The 16,367-nt window shown below is 41.4% G+C and overlaps 2 protein-coding genes across 2 annotated transcripts in view; both read right to left on the bottom strand.

Annotated features, from left to right (window-relative positions):
* The window catches only part of dst (dystonin), a 116,637-nt gene that overhangs the window by 52,305 nt on the left and 47,965 nt on the right, over positions 1 to 16,367 (bottom strand). Inside the window, exons 28-38 of the mRNA XM_078288672.1 lie at positions 16,138 to 16,295; positions 15,866 to 16,044; positions 15,603 to 15,741; positions 15,288 to 15,481; positions 14,997 to 15,159; positions 14,825 to 14,908; positions 14,278 to 14,385; positions 14,083 to 14,181; positions 6,811 to 6,957; positions 4,812 to 4,900; positions 4,617 to 4,725 (exon numbers count right to left, since the gene is read on the bottom strand). Of these exons, the coding sequence (XP_078144798.1) occupies positions 4,617 to 4,725; positions 4,812 to 4,900; positions 6,811 to 6,957; positions 14,083 to 14,181; positions 14,278 to 14,385; positions 14,825 to 14,908; positions 14,997 to 15,159; positions 15,288 to 15,481; positions 15,603 to 15,741; positions 15,866 to 16,044; positions 16,138 to 16,295 (1,469 nt within the window). The remainder of the gene's footprint in view (positions 1 to 4,616; positions 4,726 to 4,811; positions 4,901 to 6,810; positions 6,958 to 14,082; positions 14,182 to 14,277; positions 14,386 to 14,824; positions 14,909 to 14,996; positions 15,160 to 15,287; positions 15,482 to 15,602; positions 15,742 to 15,865; positions 16,045 to 16,137; positions 16,296 to 16,367) is intronic.
* Positions 6,949 to 9,155, bottom strand: LOC139922869 (plectin-like). Its single transcript, XM_071913500.2, has one exon. It carries the CDS (start codon positions 9,153 to 9,155, stop codon positions 7,536 to 7,538), a length of 1,620 nt encoding a protein of 539 aa, XP_071769601.2. The 3' UTR covers positions 6,949 to 7,535.

Here is a 16,367-nt window from a genome sequence, read left to right as displayed (position 1 = left end):
TCTCATCTAAACCGCCTCCGTCTGAGGGCTGCGGAGTATTCTGGACCATAGTGAGAGCACTTTCAATGTCTTGAGTTTCTGCCTTCTCCGAGTCGTCCACATGAGCACCTTCTGTACCCATTATCCCCTGCTCATCTAGACCGGTCCTTACAGCATCAGAAATTACTGATGGAGCTGGAGAGGCGATGTCAGATGTAATGGAGTTGTGTGGTGGGAAATCAATCACTACCTGTGGATCATCAACAGAAGCACATACATCTAATCTATTTCCATCTGGCAGAATATCTAATCCTAATCCTATTTCCATTCCGGGTTCTCTCTGCCCTGAGTTCATGTCTGATGCTGAGGGTGGGTCTGAACAGGAGACTCTTTTGGCAATACTTGCATTGTCTTTGCTATCACTTGTCTCTACTGTCAGTGTGTTTCTGGACACAGAAATCAGCTCAATATCATTGGGGATTTTAAAAATGTCCCCAGGTTGCCTCTCTGGGGAAATCTTACCGTCAACCTCCCCCCTTGATGCAACATCATCTGCAGCACTGTCCTTTGAACCCGACAGATTGTTATTAGTCATTACTGGCTCTGGAGAAACTGTGATGGCAGCTGGAATGAAATGGTCTGAATCTTCTATATTGCAGCTGCTATGACTGACAGTGCAGTCGGAAATAGGCAATTGAGAAGAGTGGTTCAACTGTTGTAGAGTTGTTCTCTCACAAACAGGCATACTCTGGCTCTGACCATTTTGAGAGGATTTGGGCTCAGTTTCAATACTGAAATGTCCTTCTGACTGGAGGACTGGTTGCTGAAGTAATGTAATTCCACTGCCATCTTCTGTGATGCTTTTCTCATAGTTACCATTAGCCCCAGAAAATGAGATAGTTGTATTTTCAAACAAATCCCTGGGCGATGAGTAATCTATACTCTGAGTTGGCTCACTGAACGAAGATGACTGAACAGCACTTAGCACACTCTCCAGTCTAGTTTCCTCAGACAACACGTCACTGTGTGATGAGGACATGCCTGAGTCACTCTGGACAGGACTAACGGTCTGATTTTCCACTTGGGCATGATATCCAGGTCTGAGAAAATCATCATCTATGGGTGAGCTGTCTGCTTCACAAGATTGGCCAGTGGAAGTGGCACATTCAATCTGGCTTTCTGCTTGAGTAGTGCTGTCAGGTGTTTCATCACTCACACCAGCAGCATTTTGGATCACAGCACCAAATCCATCTGTCTTATCTGCCAGCTGGCTTTTGATTAAGGCCCGTGTGTCACAATCTTCAGTCGGTAAAGATGTTCTGTCAGATTGATGAATACACTCTTCAGTGACCTGATTCCACGAGAATGGTGAGATCATCTGAGTGCAGGCAGGCCCGCGACTAATGAATGAGGGAATTAAAGGATGTAGATAATTACTCATCTCTTCTACATTTCCTCCTGCCTTCCAATCTACCGCTGCGTGTCCGTTCTCCCTCTCAGTGCCTTTGTTATCAATGTGCTCATCAGTGAGATCAAGCACCATGACAGCTACCTTCCTGTCAGTTTGCTGCTGCAGCGCGTCCTCAGCCTCATTCATATTCATGAATCCCAGACTTTGGTCATCAGATATGCAGTGGCTGCACTTTTCGTCAGGGTAAATGGTGGTTTTGGGCATTGGGTCTGAGTTAAGGATCTTCTCAAGAAATTCATCACTTACTAATCCAGACTGCAATGCCTCACTGATACTAATGGTGCAACCAGACTTTGGGTCATATACACCAGCCAACAGGCTCTGCTGTTCCATAATACGTAAAGCAGTGTTTGAGGATATAGATCCATCTGACACTGAGTGTTTTAGGATAGACACTGTGTCCTCATCATCCCCTATGACTCCCCTTTTTCCACTTTGTTGTAAAGCAAGCAGCTCCAATACTGTGTTCTCATCAACTAAGCCCTTATTGAGAGCTGCCTCCAGGTCATAGCGTTTCCCAGAGGTGACATCCAAAATGCCCCCCTCCTCCACTTGGGCTTTCAGAAGATGAATAGCATAGTCCCGCTCATTCTCCCGCTCCCACAAGTCCTCAGAGCATAACGGCTCTGTGGTCATGTCATCAGTACCTCTTGATTCACTGCGCAGTGAATCAGGATTTAAGTGTGGTTGCGTTTGATGACAAGAATTTACTGCCAATGTGGGACTTCTGGAGTCAAATACCCTTGAGGGTGAGCCAGCATTTGTGCAGTTCGCAGAACATGAAGTGGAAAGGATTGAGTTCTCTGGAGTAGCTGGAATATCCAGACCTCCACTAACAGCCTCTCCGACTTCAATATCTAAACCATTTCCTGCGGTACTTAAACATGTTTCAGAGTCAGCAGAGTTTGTGCAATGTGTGTTCTTTTGAAACAAAGCTTTCTCTGTTGCACCCGGCTGTGTGGTGTCCCGAGCAAAGTCATCATCTATTGAAGCTTCCTTGACAGAATCTTGTTTTGGCACATTGTCATTAGCACTGATTTTTTCATCAGAAGCAACCTCATTCTCCCGGGGACCAAGGTCATGAGAAGCAAATTCTTGCTTGTTTTGCATGAATTCATCTGTTTCCTCATGTATGTGCAAAGGTATCTCTAAATCGACCTGTTCTGAAAGATCACCAACATTTGAAGTGGGAGAGGTAAAATTTAGTTCCATGTTTTCAGTGACCGGATCTTCAGTGAAAAGTTTAACCATTTTAGACAACTGTCTGTCGAGTATTAACAGCCTTTGTCCTGACTTTGGATCCATGTAACTGTTCATCATTAGGTAGGAGATGAATAATTGCCTCGCCTCTGTGGGAGAAGGGCTGTTAATGTTCCTATCCCCAACCTCTAAACCATCTGTGGCATGATGGCATCCATCAACGGTAAGCTCTTTAAACATAAGCCATGATGAAAACTTTGCATTAAGCTGATCAACATCAGGAAACACATCTGGAAATTCTATAGATTTCAACACCTCTGCTGTATGAATATCAATCAAACCCCTTTGAATGGCAGAAGTGATGTCTACTACCTCTGAACTTTCCGGTATGTAAAAAGCTGCTATCTTCTGTCGATTACTGAGCAGTTTGCTGGTGAACTCATTGGCGATGGTTTGGTGGTCATGCTGCAACGAGGTGGATGCAGTTAGGATTTCCCCAGAGTGAGGCAATATAAGTCCCATAAATTCCCTCTGTTTTTCAAGCACTATGAGTGTACTGCTACAGCTCATCAAGTCACACTGAACAGCTTCATCTACCATTAGCCTCTCCCCATTTTGGAGGTTCACAATGCTGCTCATTTGGCTCTGTGCACTTTGAGAATCCTGATCTGATGTTTTGGGGTCAGTAGTCTGAGCAGCCGTCTCCTGATCAATTAAACCATCATGAAAAGCCCTCATTATGCTAGCATCCCTCTCTGACGTCACTGATATGTTTCTATTTAGGCCCTTTATTATTAGTCCATTCTCCTCACAAGGTGCATCCCTCTGCATATTTTCAGCAGTGTTGGGATCAATTACATCCGGGCAGGTCTTCTGCCTCTGAAGAGCCTTTACATAGACAGAAGCAGGAATCAAACCACACTGAAATGCTCTCTCCAAGGTCAGTGTATCCCCTGTGTAGCACGCCTTCAGTCCATCACTGACTGGTTGGATCTCTATCATCTTGATGACCAGATGTTCAGGGATGCTCCCTTCCCTAGCTGCTGCTATTTCAGAGAGGGGCACAGAAGAGAAATGTGGACTCTGTATGCACTTGCTTGCTTCATTCAGCTCTTGCAATTGGTTCAGTGCAGACTCATCAATAAGACCTTGTTTGAGAGCCTCATCCAAGTCCTGACACACATGGAGCTCAGACTGAGAGAGGTCAGAGGTCATTGGCTGGGCCTCTGGGAGAGTGACCCCAATCATCTGATCGATCAGCTCACTCTGATCATAGTGCACCACTCCATTTCCAAGCTCACGAATGCCATCAAGGGTTTTAAAATCCTATGGAAAATGAAAATATACAAATTATTGAATTGACTGCAGACAGGACTTCAATATGTAAAATGTGCAATTCAAAATCTACAGTACTCAAAAGCAAGGCAAAACTTGTACTCACCACCACACAAATGTATGTTAAGAGATCATGTGCACAAGTGCAAGACTGGATCAGGGTTGTGACAGCAGAATGAGGTACAATACATTGAAAGCTAACATGCATCTGTGAATGCAATATCCAGCATCTTGCAAAAAAGAGGGCAAGTTAGACACATCACAAGAGTGTTATGTAGTTGTTTGTTGAACTGGAAGAGAATTCAAGCACATGGCCTCAATCAAGACTGTGAGATGTCAGAATGAAATTGGATGGTATAGGCACTAAGCATGTTTACAGCATACTACATAGATTTTCTGGGTTTCATTGGTCAAAATAACTGTTGTTTTCTAAAAAACTGTTCATAGTGATCCAGTATTATAAAATGAATATAGAATGACACAAGAGAAAACCTCTCACACCGTGCTAGAAATAAGATAGAGGAAAAAGGTTAGTCATGCAATTGAACACTAGGTGGCACTTGTTCCTTTTTACCACACTGTAAAGCACAAACACAATCCACCCTACTGAAGAGATAGCCCAGTATCCAACCTGCTCTGCAGAGGGCGTCTGATCTGCACACTGTTGGGAGAGATCACTGTAGGCCTGATTCAGCGCCTTCAGCTGCTCCTGGGCCGTCTCCCTTTCCTCCTCTGTCATTCTGCAACACATGATACAAAGGATGAGGCTGTAGCCTTTCACAGAGGAGAAAGTCTCATGTATCTTAGGCATAATGGCTTGACTTACTTGTCACTGTGTTTGTTCAGCATCATTTGTGTGGACCTGAGTGCTTCTGCAATTTGTTCCTTCTTAGTTACCATCTCCTCCACTGACACCTAGAATAGCAATAATTACTGTATTAATACTGTATATACAATACAGTAAACTGACTTCTCACTTTCATGGAAGCTCTGTAATGCAGTCACCATATCTAGTGAATATATACTGTGTATATAGTGACACATAGGCGCGCACACACACACACACACACACACAGTTTTACTTAAGTCACTTTTGGGGTATTTACATAGACTTACATTCATTTCCTGGAGACTTACCCTAACCCTAACCCTAACCATAACCACTACTTGTCTAAACCTAACCCTTACCCTAACCTTAACCTAACCCTAACCCTTGACCCAAAAATCAGCTTTTTACCAATTGGGGACACGGCTTTTGTCCCCAATTGCACAAGCCGTCCCCAATCAACTGGTCTTAAAGTCGAGATGAAACGGCATTTCGAGAGTATCTAACTTCCGTATCGTGACGTATTTCCGAGTGAAACAGGAAAGACAGGCGGGACATAACGTTGGGAGGAATTTGATTTGAACGTTGAAAAGTGGGTGTGTCATAACACCCGAAGACACACCGAAGTACCATGCTGTTGCTAGCTAGCTAACTAATGAATCTTAGCCTCTTAGCTCTGTGCGCTAAAAGTTGAAGATTGATTGATGGGTGGATGTCATGATATTATTGGTTGAAATTAGTTACGGGCATGCTTACGTAAGCACACGGCATATTTTGTTTTACAGGAAGAAAACATGATTGAATTTTGATATAAGAATATAATGAAATTGATTTTTGGTATTTTTTTTGGCATATATTGTTAAATAGGTGCACAGTATGACCGGGGATGTGATCTAAAAGGGTTAAAAAGGCATTTTTCATTTCATCTCGTCTTTAAGTCTGGTGTGTGTCCCTGAAAGTGACTTAAGTCATACCCACACACACACACACACACACACATGCACGTGCACACACACACACACACACACACACACACACACACACACACACACACACACACACACACAAACAGATGAATCTACAGAAGCTGTTTTTCTAAGAATCAAACCATGGGGCCAAACAATGACACTGATTATATTGAAAAAATAATATTTCACAATTAAAATTGTTTATATAAAGTTAATAAATTGACATATTAACACAGATTTTCACAATTTGGCAAAAAAAAATTGGTATCTCTACAAATATTTATTTTGAGACCATGATGTAATTAGAGTATGGTAACAAGGCAAGGAGAGTTTACAGTAGTTAAAGATGGACAGGGAGTGATTTTAGCATATGCTAATGCTATGCATTTTATTTTATTGTTTTACAGGGACAATGCACATTAATCAACATTACTGTAAATGTGCCATTGTTAACCAACTGGCTGGTTTTCAAGTGCTATCCCTGGGCATGATGTTAAATAACCAATAACACAGATATTGCATGTTTCCTTGGACAGACATGGACAAAACTCTTCTGATATTTCAATAGCCTATGGGGATGATGTAATTTGCCACCTCACACATTTTAAATATATATTTAAAATGCTTATATTGCTGTGGCCTGTAATGAGGTTGTTCTGAAATATGAGTGCTTGTGCAACTGATAAACCTGGAGGAGGTCATGGAAATACCAAGTATGAAAGCCATGGGTGATAATCTGAACCATGGCCTCATCAGCAAAGTTGTCAGGGGCACTCTATAAACTAATCATAACTATAACTTATAGTGTAACTGCAGTAAATACATGAGAAAGTAGACAATAGTGTTTTTATTAGAAATCATACGTACACACTGTCAGTCAGAGGCTGTGACAATATTTTGTATGATTAAAAGAAATGTATTCATGAGCAATAAACCATAGTAAGGTATTCTCTCATGCACAACACATCTGGGGGCCATATATAATAACAGGACATACCAAAAACACAAAAACCAACACACACAGTATTTACCTGGGGCTTATTAGTGGCTTCTGTGTTGGCGTTACCATCTTTCAGAGTCTTGTCATCATTGTTCAGGTTCTGTTTCACATTGGACATCCAGTGCAATAGCTTGCTAACTTTATCGCCATGCTCTTTCTTCTCCTCATCAACAGATCTCTAGAATTTGAACAGATGGATTTTCAACATGATTGTTATTTTGTCCTATAAGAGTTCAACACAGACCACCGAATGAAAGATATTACATAGGGAATCCTAAAAGCTAGGTCCATTGCCAAATTACATTTCTGACCACTTCAGAATCGGACCAAGAACACCTGAACTCAAGAACCATATGTCAGTTGCATCACTTTGTGTTAAATGCATTTATTCAATGATGGGAAATGTCTAAATGAAATGTGCTTGACACAAAATATAAAAAATAACCGCATAACATTCTCTTATGTACAATACATAAATGCCCCACATGGTTTGTTTTTTTTAATCAATCCTCTCTTTTTTATTGAAGCTGATGTCATGGTTTGTTGTGGTAACTTTGGCAATACTACTGTACCAATATACTGTATTTCAATCACATGAGAACATTTCATACCAAAGTAAAAGCCATGTTACTAGACAGGTAAAGAATACCTGGTGTGCTCCCAGTTCCCTTTAATAAGCCAAATACAAAAACAAAGCATTTTCTTTGCTTATGAATAAGTTTCTCTGCTTGGCCATTGCTATGGACAACCACATATTTACAGCTGATTATAAGCCCAAATATATTGGAATGTTGACTTGGCTCCAACTCCATGAGCTTTTGCAGCCTCCAGTAACCTTAACCCAGTGTGGCAGTCGTAGACGCTTCTTTCAAGTGCCTCTTTGAATGAGATTTTTCTCTTGGTCTTGGGACAAGTGAGGCTTTTGGTGTATGACTTTTCATCTTTCAGAACAGTGGCAGTGCCTTTGTCAACCAGACAGCTCTGAATGACTTCCTCAAGTGAGACTCTGTCATGAGTCTCAGGGTTTATCAATCCTCCAGTCAGGAGCTGGAACTCAAGGCAGCGAAGACCTACATCCTTTGGGAAGAAATTTTCCTGAACAGCCTGAGCAACAGATAAAGTCTTTGCTGTCTTGGGTTGAATGATGCCATGATAGGCCTGCTCAAACTGTTGGAGCTGGTGAGTGAATGACTCATCCAAAAGACCTCTTCTCAGACCCTCTGTGACTGTAGCTTTCTCCCCAGATGAAGGATCGCAGATGCCTCCAGTGCAAGCCTGGGCCTCCAACAGCCTTAGGGCAGTGACTCTGTCAATAAGGCTCTGCTGAAGAGCTTGAAGAACTGACAGGCGCTTCCTCTGAGTGACATCCCAGAGACCAGCAATAGGGCTGTTAACATCCTCAACAACAACCATTCTCGAAAATATGAGGTCTGCAAGCTCATAGATACTGAGGAGCCCTTTGCGATAGCTCTCAAGCTCTGTCGTCTCAAGAAACCTCTGACTCACAGCAGCCTCCAGACAAAGCTGCCGTCCGCTGTTGAGGTCAGAAATGATGTGAAGTGGGCTTCCATTGACATCAACAGTGGACTTTTCCTGCCATTCACTGTCCTGCTGTGATAGAAACAGATAGGTTCTCTTGTCAATGCGTTTCCCCTTGTATGCTTCATATGCTGACATTTCTACGCCACGGCTGCTGCTGACAACAGACACTCTATGAGAACTCCTGGGAGAGATACTAGATAGATGTCTGTCACCAATTGGAAAAAGATAGACACCACCATCAGTATCATAAAGACAAGACTTCAGCACTTCACTGTAATATGCTTTCTGCCCAGTGTAGGGGTTGTGAAAACTTCTGTGGTTACTGATCGGATCATAGAGACTTTTTAGGGTGGCTTGGTTCAAAAGATCCTGATCAAAAGCAATGTTAGCCGGCACTCTAACACCAATGTCTGGGTTGATTACTCCTCCTGTGGCTATCTGGACTTCAAGGATCTTCTTCCCTTTGTATCTATCAAGAATCCTTTCCTCCATTGCCTGAAACACAGACAGTTTTTTGCCACCATGGATGTAGCCGCTAACTGCTTTCTCGGCATCCATCAGTTTGTCTTTCAGGTCTGCTTCTAGAATACCTCTCTCTAGAGCGTCTAGAACCGAGTATGTTTTACCTGTGGCCAGATCTGTAATGCTGCCTGTTGCAGCCTGAGCCTCCAGAAACTCAATGGCATACGTCTTTGCCAAGAAGCCTTTCTCAGCAGCTTCTAAGAAAGATATCTTTTTCTTACTTGACTCCACGTACACTCCAGCAATCGTAGTTGGCTTGCTGAGGAACTGAGCAAGGGATGCTTGCACCTCTTCCACTGTGGTGAAGCCCATTTCTAACTTCTTCAAAATGTCTTCATCCAACAGCTTAATTTTGATTAACTTTTGAATACTTGTACTGCCTTTGAGCCCTGGGAGCTTTAGTGAGGCCCAAGTGGAATGTGACACACTCTGCTTTCCCTCACAGTCTGTTGTAGCCCCTTTCAGTGTGTTTGCAGGATGAGATACTTTGGTCGGCATGTCTTTGGGTCCTGTGTTTGTTTCATTTGGTCCTCTCTCTGTTAGTCCACACAGAGACATGTACCTATGCACTGTCATGGTCATGGGGTCATTAGTTTTGACCAGGCCCGTGTGAGTCACATTCTGTATGTCTTTTTGTTGGAGAGTGGTAGTTTGAGGAGTAGAGTTGTTCAAAGCATTCTTCATTGTTGGATCCTGGTGAACGCTTTGACTGTGACTAACATCCTTTTTCTCTTGTTTCACTTTTTTCAGTTCTTCTAGTATATTTTCTTTCTCCATTGATGCCATCTGTAGATATGACATTGGAATAATCTTTAGATAAAGAATGACTTTGGAAGACAACTGAACTCAGTGTTAACATTTAACTGTAATGGATAATAACCATTTAGAAATGGATATTTTAATCAATATTGAAAAATAATGTGTAATTCTTAATGTAGGTGTTGCATTTAAATGTATCTCATAATAAATATAATGGCATTGTGTATCAATAATATTGAATTAAGTTCATTCATACCTCTGAGGACACTTTCATTTTGACAACGTCATCCTCTAGCTTGTGTTTGAAGGAACCTTCATATGATGGCACAATCTTCTGTGTTATTATAAGTTCTGTCTTCAATTTAGCAGCCTCGTTGTCTTCGACACACTGATTGGTTTCACTTATTACCTCCAGTTCATTCATCTTCCTGCTTTCAGTCTTCATCACAGCCTCCAGCTGCAAAAGCTTCTCCTGTAGACTTTTGACCTCCTTGACATAGGACGCAATCTGTTCATTGAGGAATCTTGCTTCCTTTTCCTTTATAGTCAGTTTCTGCTCACTCTCTCTTAACATCTGTTTAAGCTTAGCTGACTCCTTTGAGCGGTCATTGCTGAGGCTTTCTAGATGACTAATGTTTGAGTTCAGTTTAATTTTGACGTCTTCAAGTTGAGCAATATGTGATTTAGCCTTTGACAGGTCACGGCTGAGCATGGTTCTTTCTTGGTGCACTTTGTCCATTTTGATTTGCACCTGTTGTAACTGTTGGTCAGCTTCTTGCTTTAATTTCAGTGTGCTCTGCTGTAATGATTTCATCTGTTCGACTTCTTGTTTTGAATACTTGTTATCTATTTCTGCTGGTACTTTTGCCTTCTCACTTTCACGTTTGATTTCAGATTGCTGTAAAATGAGCTGTTGCTCTATTTCGGTCTGCACTAACAACAACTGTGTCTCATAGCCCTTCTTCTGAAGTTCTAGTTTACCTTTCAAGTCCTCCAGCATTTTCTTGCAATTCTCAAGTTGTTCTTCCAGCTGTTGGGACCTCACTTGAAGGACTGAACTTTCTTTTTGCTTTTGCTTAGCTTCTTCTTGGGCTTGGTCCAGCTTTTCTTTCAGTATTGTGACTTCAGATCCCAATGAGATGCTTTTCTCTTGGGCTTCAGCTCTCTCTCTCTGAAGGACTGTGATTTCTTGTGTCAGATTTGACGGGGATTTGTCAAAACTAGGAAGGCTTCCTTTCACTATTGGCTTATTTTTTTTAAGTTCAGCCTCCAGCTCCATCATTTGTGACTCTTTGACTTTCCTTTCTTGAGCCTCTTTAACCAAATCATCTTTTGCTCTTTTTAGGGAAGAGCTCAACTCTGCAAGTTGAACATTCAAGTTATCTAGTTTCTTGTCTGCTGTTTTCTTGTCACTCTGAAGAGCATTTATCTCTTGCTTTAGATTTGCTGCCATTTTCTCTGAGTTTCCAGTTACTCCTTTCATACTCTGCTTACATTTCAAAAGCTCAGCCTCTAATGCCTTCACTTTACTGAGATATTTTTCACTCTCAGTTGATTCTTTTTGCAGTTCTGTAGTTGTTTTCTTTAGCACTGTGTTCAAATCATTAACCTCAGCCTTTTGCATGTGGATTTTCTGATTGGCCAAATTTCTCTCAGCACACAACGACTTTAGCTCTGATTTAAGACTCATTACTTCTTTCTCATAACTGGAGATATTTGAACGAAGTGTTTTGTTTTTCTGCTGCAGTTCAGTTATTTTCTTTACCTCCTCGTTGTAATCCTGCAGTTTAATTTGAAGTTCATGAGAGGTCTGGGACTTTTTAAGCAGTTCCTCTTCAATAATCCTAACCTGTGATTTGGTGCCCTCCACCTGAGACTTGAAAATTTTAATTTGCTGATCCTTGCTGCCAATTTCCATAGTCACCTGATCAAGTTGAGCTCTTACATTTTTTATGTTCTTTTCCATCTCCATATTTATCTTTTTCAGCTCCTCTACTTGCCTCTGCAATTGAGAAGCTATTAAACTGCTTTTATGAAGCTCGGCTTCCAGGTTTTTACATTTGAGTTGTGTGTCTTGCTCAGATCTCTTCTTGAGGGTATTTTCCTCCTTCGCCTTTTGAAGCTGCTGTTTCCAACTCTCCATCTCACTTTTTAAAGACTTAATCTTTTGTTGAAGGAATGATTTGTCTTGCTGCAATGACTCAGTATTCATCTGAATACCCCTAATATCACTGTCCAATAGCACATTAATTCTTGTCAGCTCATCATATTTAAACTTAATTTGATCTATTTCTGCCTGTTTGGAAGATAACTCTTCCTCTAAGCTGTGCATCCTGTGACTATTTTCCTGCTCCATGGAGCTCCTCTTAAGTAGTTTTTCCTGGCTGATCTTCAACTGCTCTTTAAGGCCTTCGACTTCAGTATTGTGGAACGTGGTTTTCTGTTCCAATGAAGACTTAACCCTCTGGAGAGATTTGATTTGCTCTTGAAGTTCATACATTGATTTCTTCATTTCCAGTGTCTCCTGTCTGAGCTCCTCTGACTTTTGTCTCATGCTGCTCCTTTCAGATTCCATGTCCATGTGGAGTTTCTTCAGTATATTATTGCTGTCATCCAGTAGCTCTTTAAAACTCTGTGCTTTCTCCTCAGCTGTTTCAGCTCTTTTCTTGACCATGGTTAGTTCCTCTAGTTTGTGCTGCAGGACATCCACCTCCACACTGTTGTTTTCTCTAACTGCAGTTGACTGTGACTCACTGTGGACGGCCTTTGCGTCACATGCCACAGGCTGCTCAGTCAGATCAATTTCCATAGCATGGGCTTGGCTTAGAAACTCTGCCTCAGTACCTTCCTTAACCTTGGATTCTCTCTTAAGTGTGTGACTGTGCTCATCTTGGACATTATTATCCTTCCTTGTCAAGTGCTCTTCTATGTTCTTCCGTACCAAGGAGCTCTCCTCTGTGTTCTTGACCATGGGAAGACTATCCTCCAGGCAGGACCACTTAGCCTCCGATTGCTGAATTAACTTTCGTGTGTGACATAATTCATGCTCAGCAGAAGCTTTGTCTTTCACTGCTAACTCTAGCTTGGTGCGATACTGATGAACGTCATGCTCAACCTTCGATTTTTGAAGGATTAGATCATCAATTGTCCTCTGCTGTGTTTCTACTTCTCCTTCTAGCCTTTCCAGCTGTGCTTGTCTTGTAACCAACACATCCTCCAGCTCATGTACCCTTTGCTGAAGTTGACTGATCTCTATTTCCCCTTCAGTCTTTTGGAGCTCCATGCTCTCTGTCCTTTTTGCATACTCTGCTCTTTCAAAAGCCTTTCTGGTCTATAATGCAAAAAATAAGTTATCCACGATTCTCATGTTTAATGAGAAAATGTGAGAGAAAATCAATTGCACTAATATTTTTCCCTTCACCAGAGTCGTGCAGCACTGTTAAGCAATCTCTCCAAGAATTTGCAGTTTAACGACCGCAAGATGATTTTTTACATAATAATACAGTTCCCCACAAATATTCAATATTTGCCACATTTTTACTGTGCAGAGCCGCTCTCTTGCTTAAAAATTGACAAGGCCCATTATTTTTGTAAATCCTCACAATTTCTACACAAATAGATGGCCTGAGCAAAGCACTTGTCAAAGAACAGCTCATTGCACCATATTCCTTTGACCCACAACTTACATCAGTCCTTGAAATTTTCAGCCAATAAACCAGAGAATACCTATCAATACCAATAATCACAAAATACTCCACAAATCCTGGAGAGACTTTAATTTCCCCACAGACATGCCATGAGACATGAGACAGTGTTTCTGTCAAAGAAAGAAGAAAGCTTCCTCCTCCCAGCAAATCACCACCACCAACAATGAGGTACTTGCATACATACAACATATTTCCCAATTTTACTTCTTGCAAAGAAGCAAATATCCTTATTCATGATGAACTCACTATGAATACTAAAAATATCACCCTTGGTGGAAGTCATGGCCTTAAAGTGAAAACTAATCTCTGTTCAAGGTGATTGAAATACAGTTTTGGAATAGCTGCATCATGGCCATGAAGCTAGTGAGTTAAAGGCATTAGTTGGGGGAAAAAAATGCTTTATTTTGTTTGTTTGTTTGTTTGTTTTCTTACTTTTCTTTGACTTTTTGATACTCTAGCCCTTTTAAATGTGAAGTTTTATTTGGCTTAATGTTAGTGGAAGTATCACCCTCATATTGTCCGAGAGGTATAGAAATTAAAGTAAGTGTATATTTTACAAACCATGACTTGTTATTGAGGAGGTAAAATATGTTGATACAGAACATCAGATATAAAAAGCATGCCAAGATAAGAACAGAACATAAAGCAAAAGTGAGAGCACAATATAAGTACCCAAATCCAAAAATAAAACCCAACAAAAATCTAAAATACGCCGTGTAAGCTGCATGCAGAAAGACATCTAACCAAGGAGTTGTAAAATATGAATCCCTCACCTCCTCGTCTTCAGTTCTCTTCAGTGTTTCACTGGCAAACTTCACATACTGTGTCATCAGAGTTACAAGAGCAGTGTAGCGGGTCCGGAGATCCATGAACTGTGTTGAAACGTAACAAAGAAACAACTCATTTAGCATGCAGAGCACATACAAAGCTGATCTCCAACTGTATTACATTTTACATTAGACTTTCACCTCCTGCTGGATGGTGTCAGAAGAACTCTGCATCCTCCGTTTCTTGAGTGGAGATTTGTGCTGGGAGTCAACCATTGCTCTGTAGGTCATCAGCTGAAGTTCATAATCCTGAATCGAGATTTAGTATAGTGATTATCTGAAGGTAAGATCGACAACTGAACAGCCCATCCAGGAATTAGAATTAGCACTTTTATGATTGCAATTTACGATTGCATTTTTGCTTTGTTTTTTATCGATTTTTTTCCCCTCAGGCTTGCAATTTGGACCATTTCCTGCACATTAGGAAATGCTCCAGAAATGACACAGATAAACAGTGTAATCAACACTCTTCACAAGCAAATCATTGTAACTTCGCCAAACCTTATACATTTGCTTCCAAGAGAAAAAAAGTTTCAGAAAAGCCACAATAAAATCAAGCATATGGTGGTAAAAACCATAGAAAATTATGCGAAATCCTGGAGGGGCTGTTGTTTATTGGTTAATGCAAAACCCTAAAGGGGCATGATAAACAAACATTTAAAAAAAATACATTGTGAAATCTGCTTACTTTAACGGAAGATGAGTACTGCTCTGAGTACTTTTGACACTCATCAATTCTGCTCTGTTTTTGCTCAATTTCCGCAACAAGGACCTGAAAAACACAGATGTTTTGAATCTAATCACACTCTATACTGTATATACTGTATCTCTCAAAGTAAAGAAGTTCACTTTAGTCCTACCTTCTGTTGGTTTAGCAGCTCAGCGAGAGCCTTGCTGTCTTCAGGTTTGTTTTCTTGGGCCTTTAGCTGTGCTGCTTCCATTTCTCTAACCCACTCATCAAGACTGCTGTAAGAATCTTTGTAGTATTTCAGAGACTTGCTGATACCTTCCAGGTCCCGAAGCCTAAAATTTAATTCATAACCTCAGTGAGTAATACTCAGACTTAACAGTGGTAACGATTCTACAGAATTTTTGCCATTTCAGTCTTACTGCACATGGGGAAAAAAATGTATATGATCAAAAACACAAACCTGCTGTCAATCTGGGAGTGAACACTATGCCACCTCTCACACAGTTGATCAGCTTTCTCCTTGTGCCAGTCTAGGTCAAAGTCGCGCTCGTTGTGGGCTTTAAACATGCGATCGCTGATGGCCCGTGCTTTCTGCAGCTCGTCCTCCATGTCATGGAATACCTCTTGCTTCTCATCAATCTCTGTCCGCCATTGCTATGATCAGAAGAAACAGAGATTCTTCAGAAGTGAATTAACAAACACAGATAAGCTAAAAAACATATTCCTTGTGGATTTAGCAATGCTTGAGACTTGAGTCCAATATTGAGTGCGTTACCTTGAGTGTGGATATGACCGTGTCGATGGACTTCAGGTCAGAATTCACAGCATCTTCCTCATAGAGTTTGGACTCGTAGGTTTTAACTAGCGTCTCTGCACTCTGGCTGTGCTTCACCACTAAACTCACTGCTTTCAATCTGCACAAAAGAGAAAATATGTCCTCAGTTAAGTTACTTCCAACTGCAAATACCACATTTTTGGATGTGCCAGCAGGATTAGTTCCTGACAACAGAGGAGATGTCAGAGTCGGGGCCATCTTACTTGTCCATATAGATGGAAGACATGGAGTAGACTTGGCCCATGCTCTGAATGAGCACACCGAGCTCAGAGGAAAGGGTCGGCACGGACGGAGAAGCTGCAGCCTGTCTGAGGAACATCTCGCACTTCTCCTTCATGACGTCCAGGTCCTCCTTCAGTTTGTTCAGCTCTGTTCTCTTCTTCTGCAAAGGCATTAGTATGCGGAAATGAATTAGTACAATGATGACACCACTAAATCCTTAAAAGTGTTATTTGTTGGTCACCTAAAAGTGTACCTCATGCTCTGTGATGCGCTGAAGACTCTGCTCCAGGTCGTCTCTCTCCAGCGGCGTGCGGATTTGCCTGATCAGGTGTTCTTCATGAGCCTCCAGATGCATGCGGAAGTTGCGTACTTCTGAGATGTAATGATTGTACACCGACTCCTCGTGTTCCTCTGTTTACCACAGAAACATAAGGAACAACATTTTATTTAGATCGCTGGAAATAAGACATGTTGGAGAACACT

The sequence above is a fragment of the Centroberyx gerrardi genome, chromosome 15 (assembly GCF_048128805.1).
Source record: "Centroberyx gerrardi isolate f3 chromosome 15, fCenGer3.hap1.cur.20231027, whole genome shotgun sequence".
NCBI classification, from domain to species: Eukaryota; Metazoa; Chordata; class Actinopteri; order Beryciformes; family Berycidae; genus Centroberyx; species Centroberyx gerrardi.
Note: the sequence above shows the minus strand (reverse complement) of the source record. Positions and strands in the feature narration are given on the sequence as shown.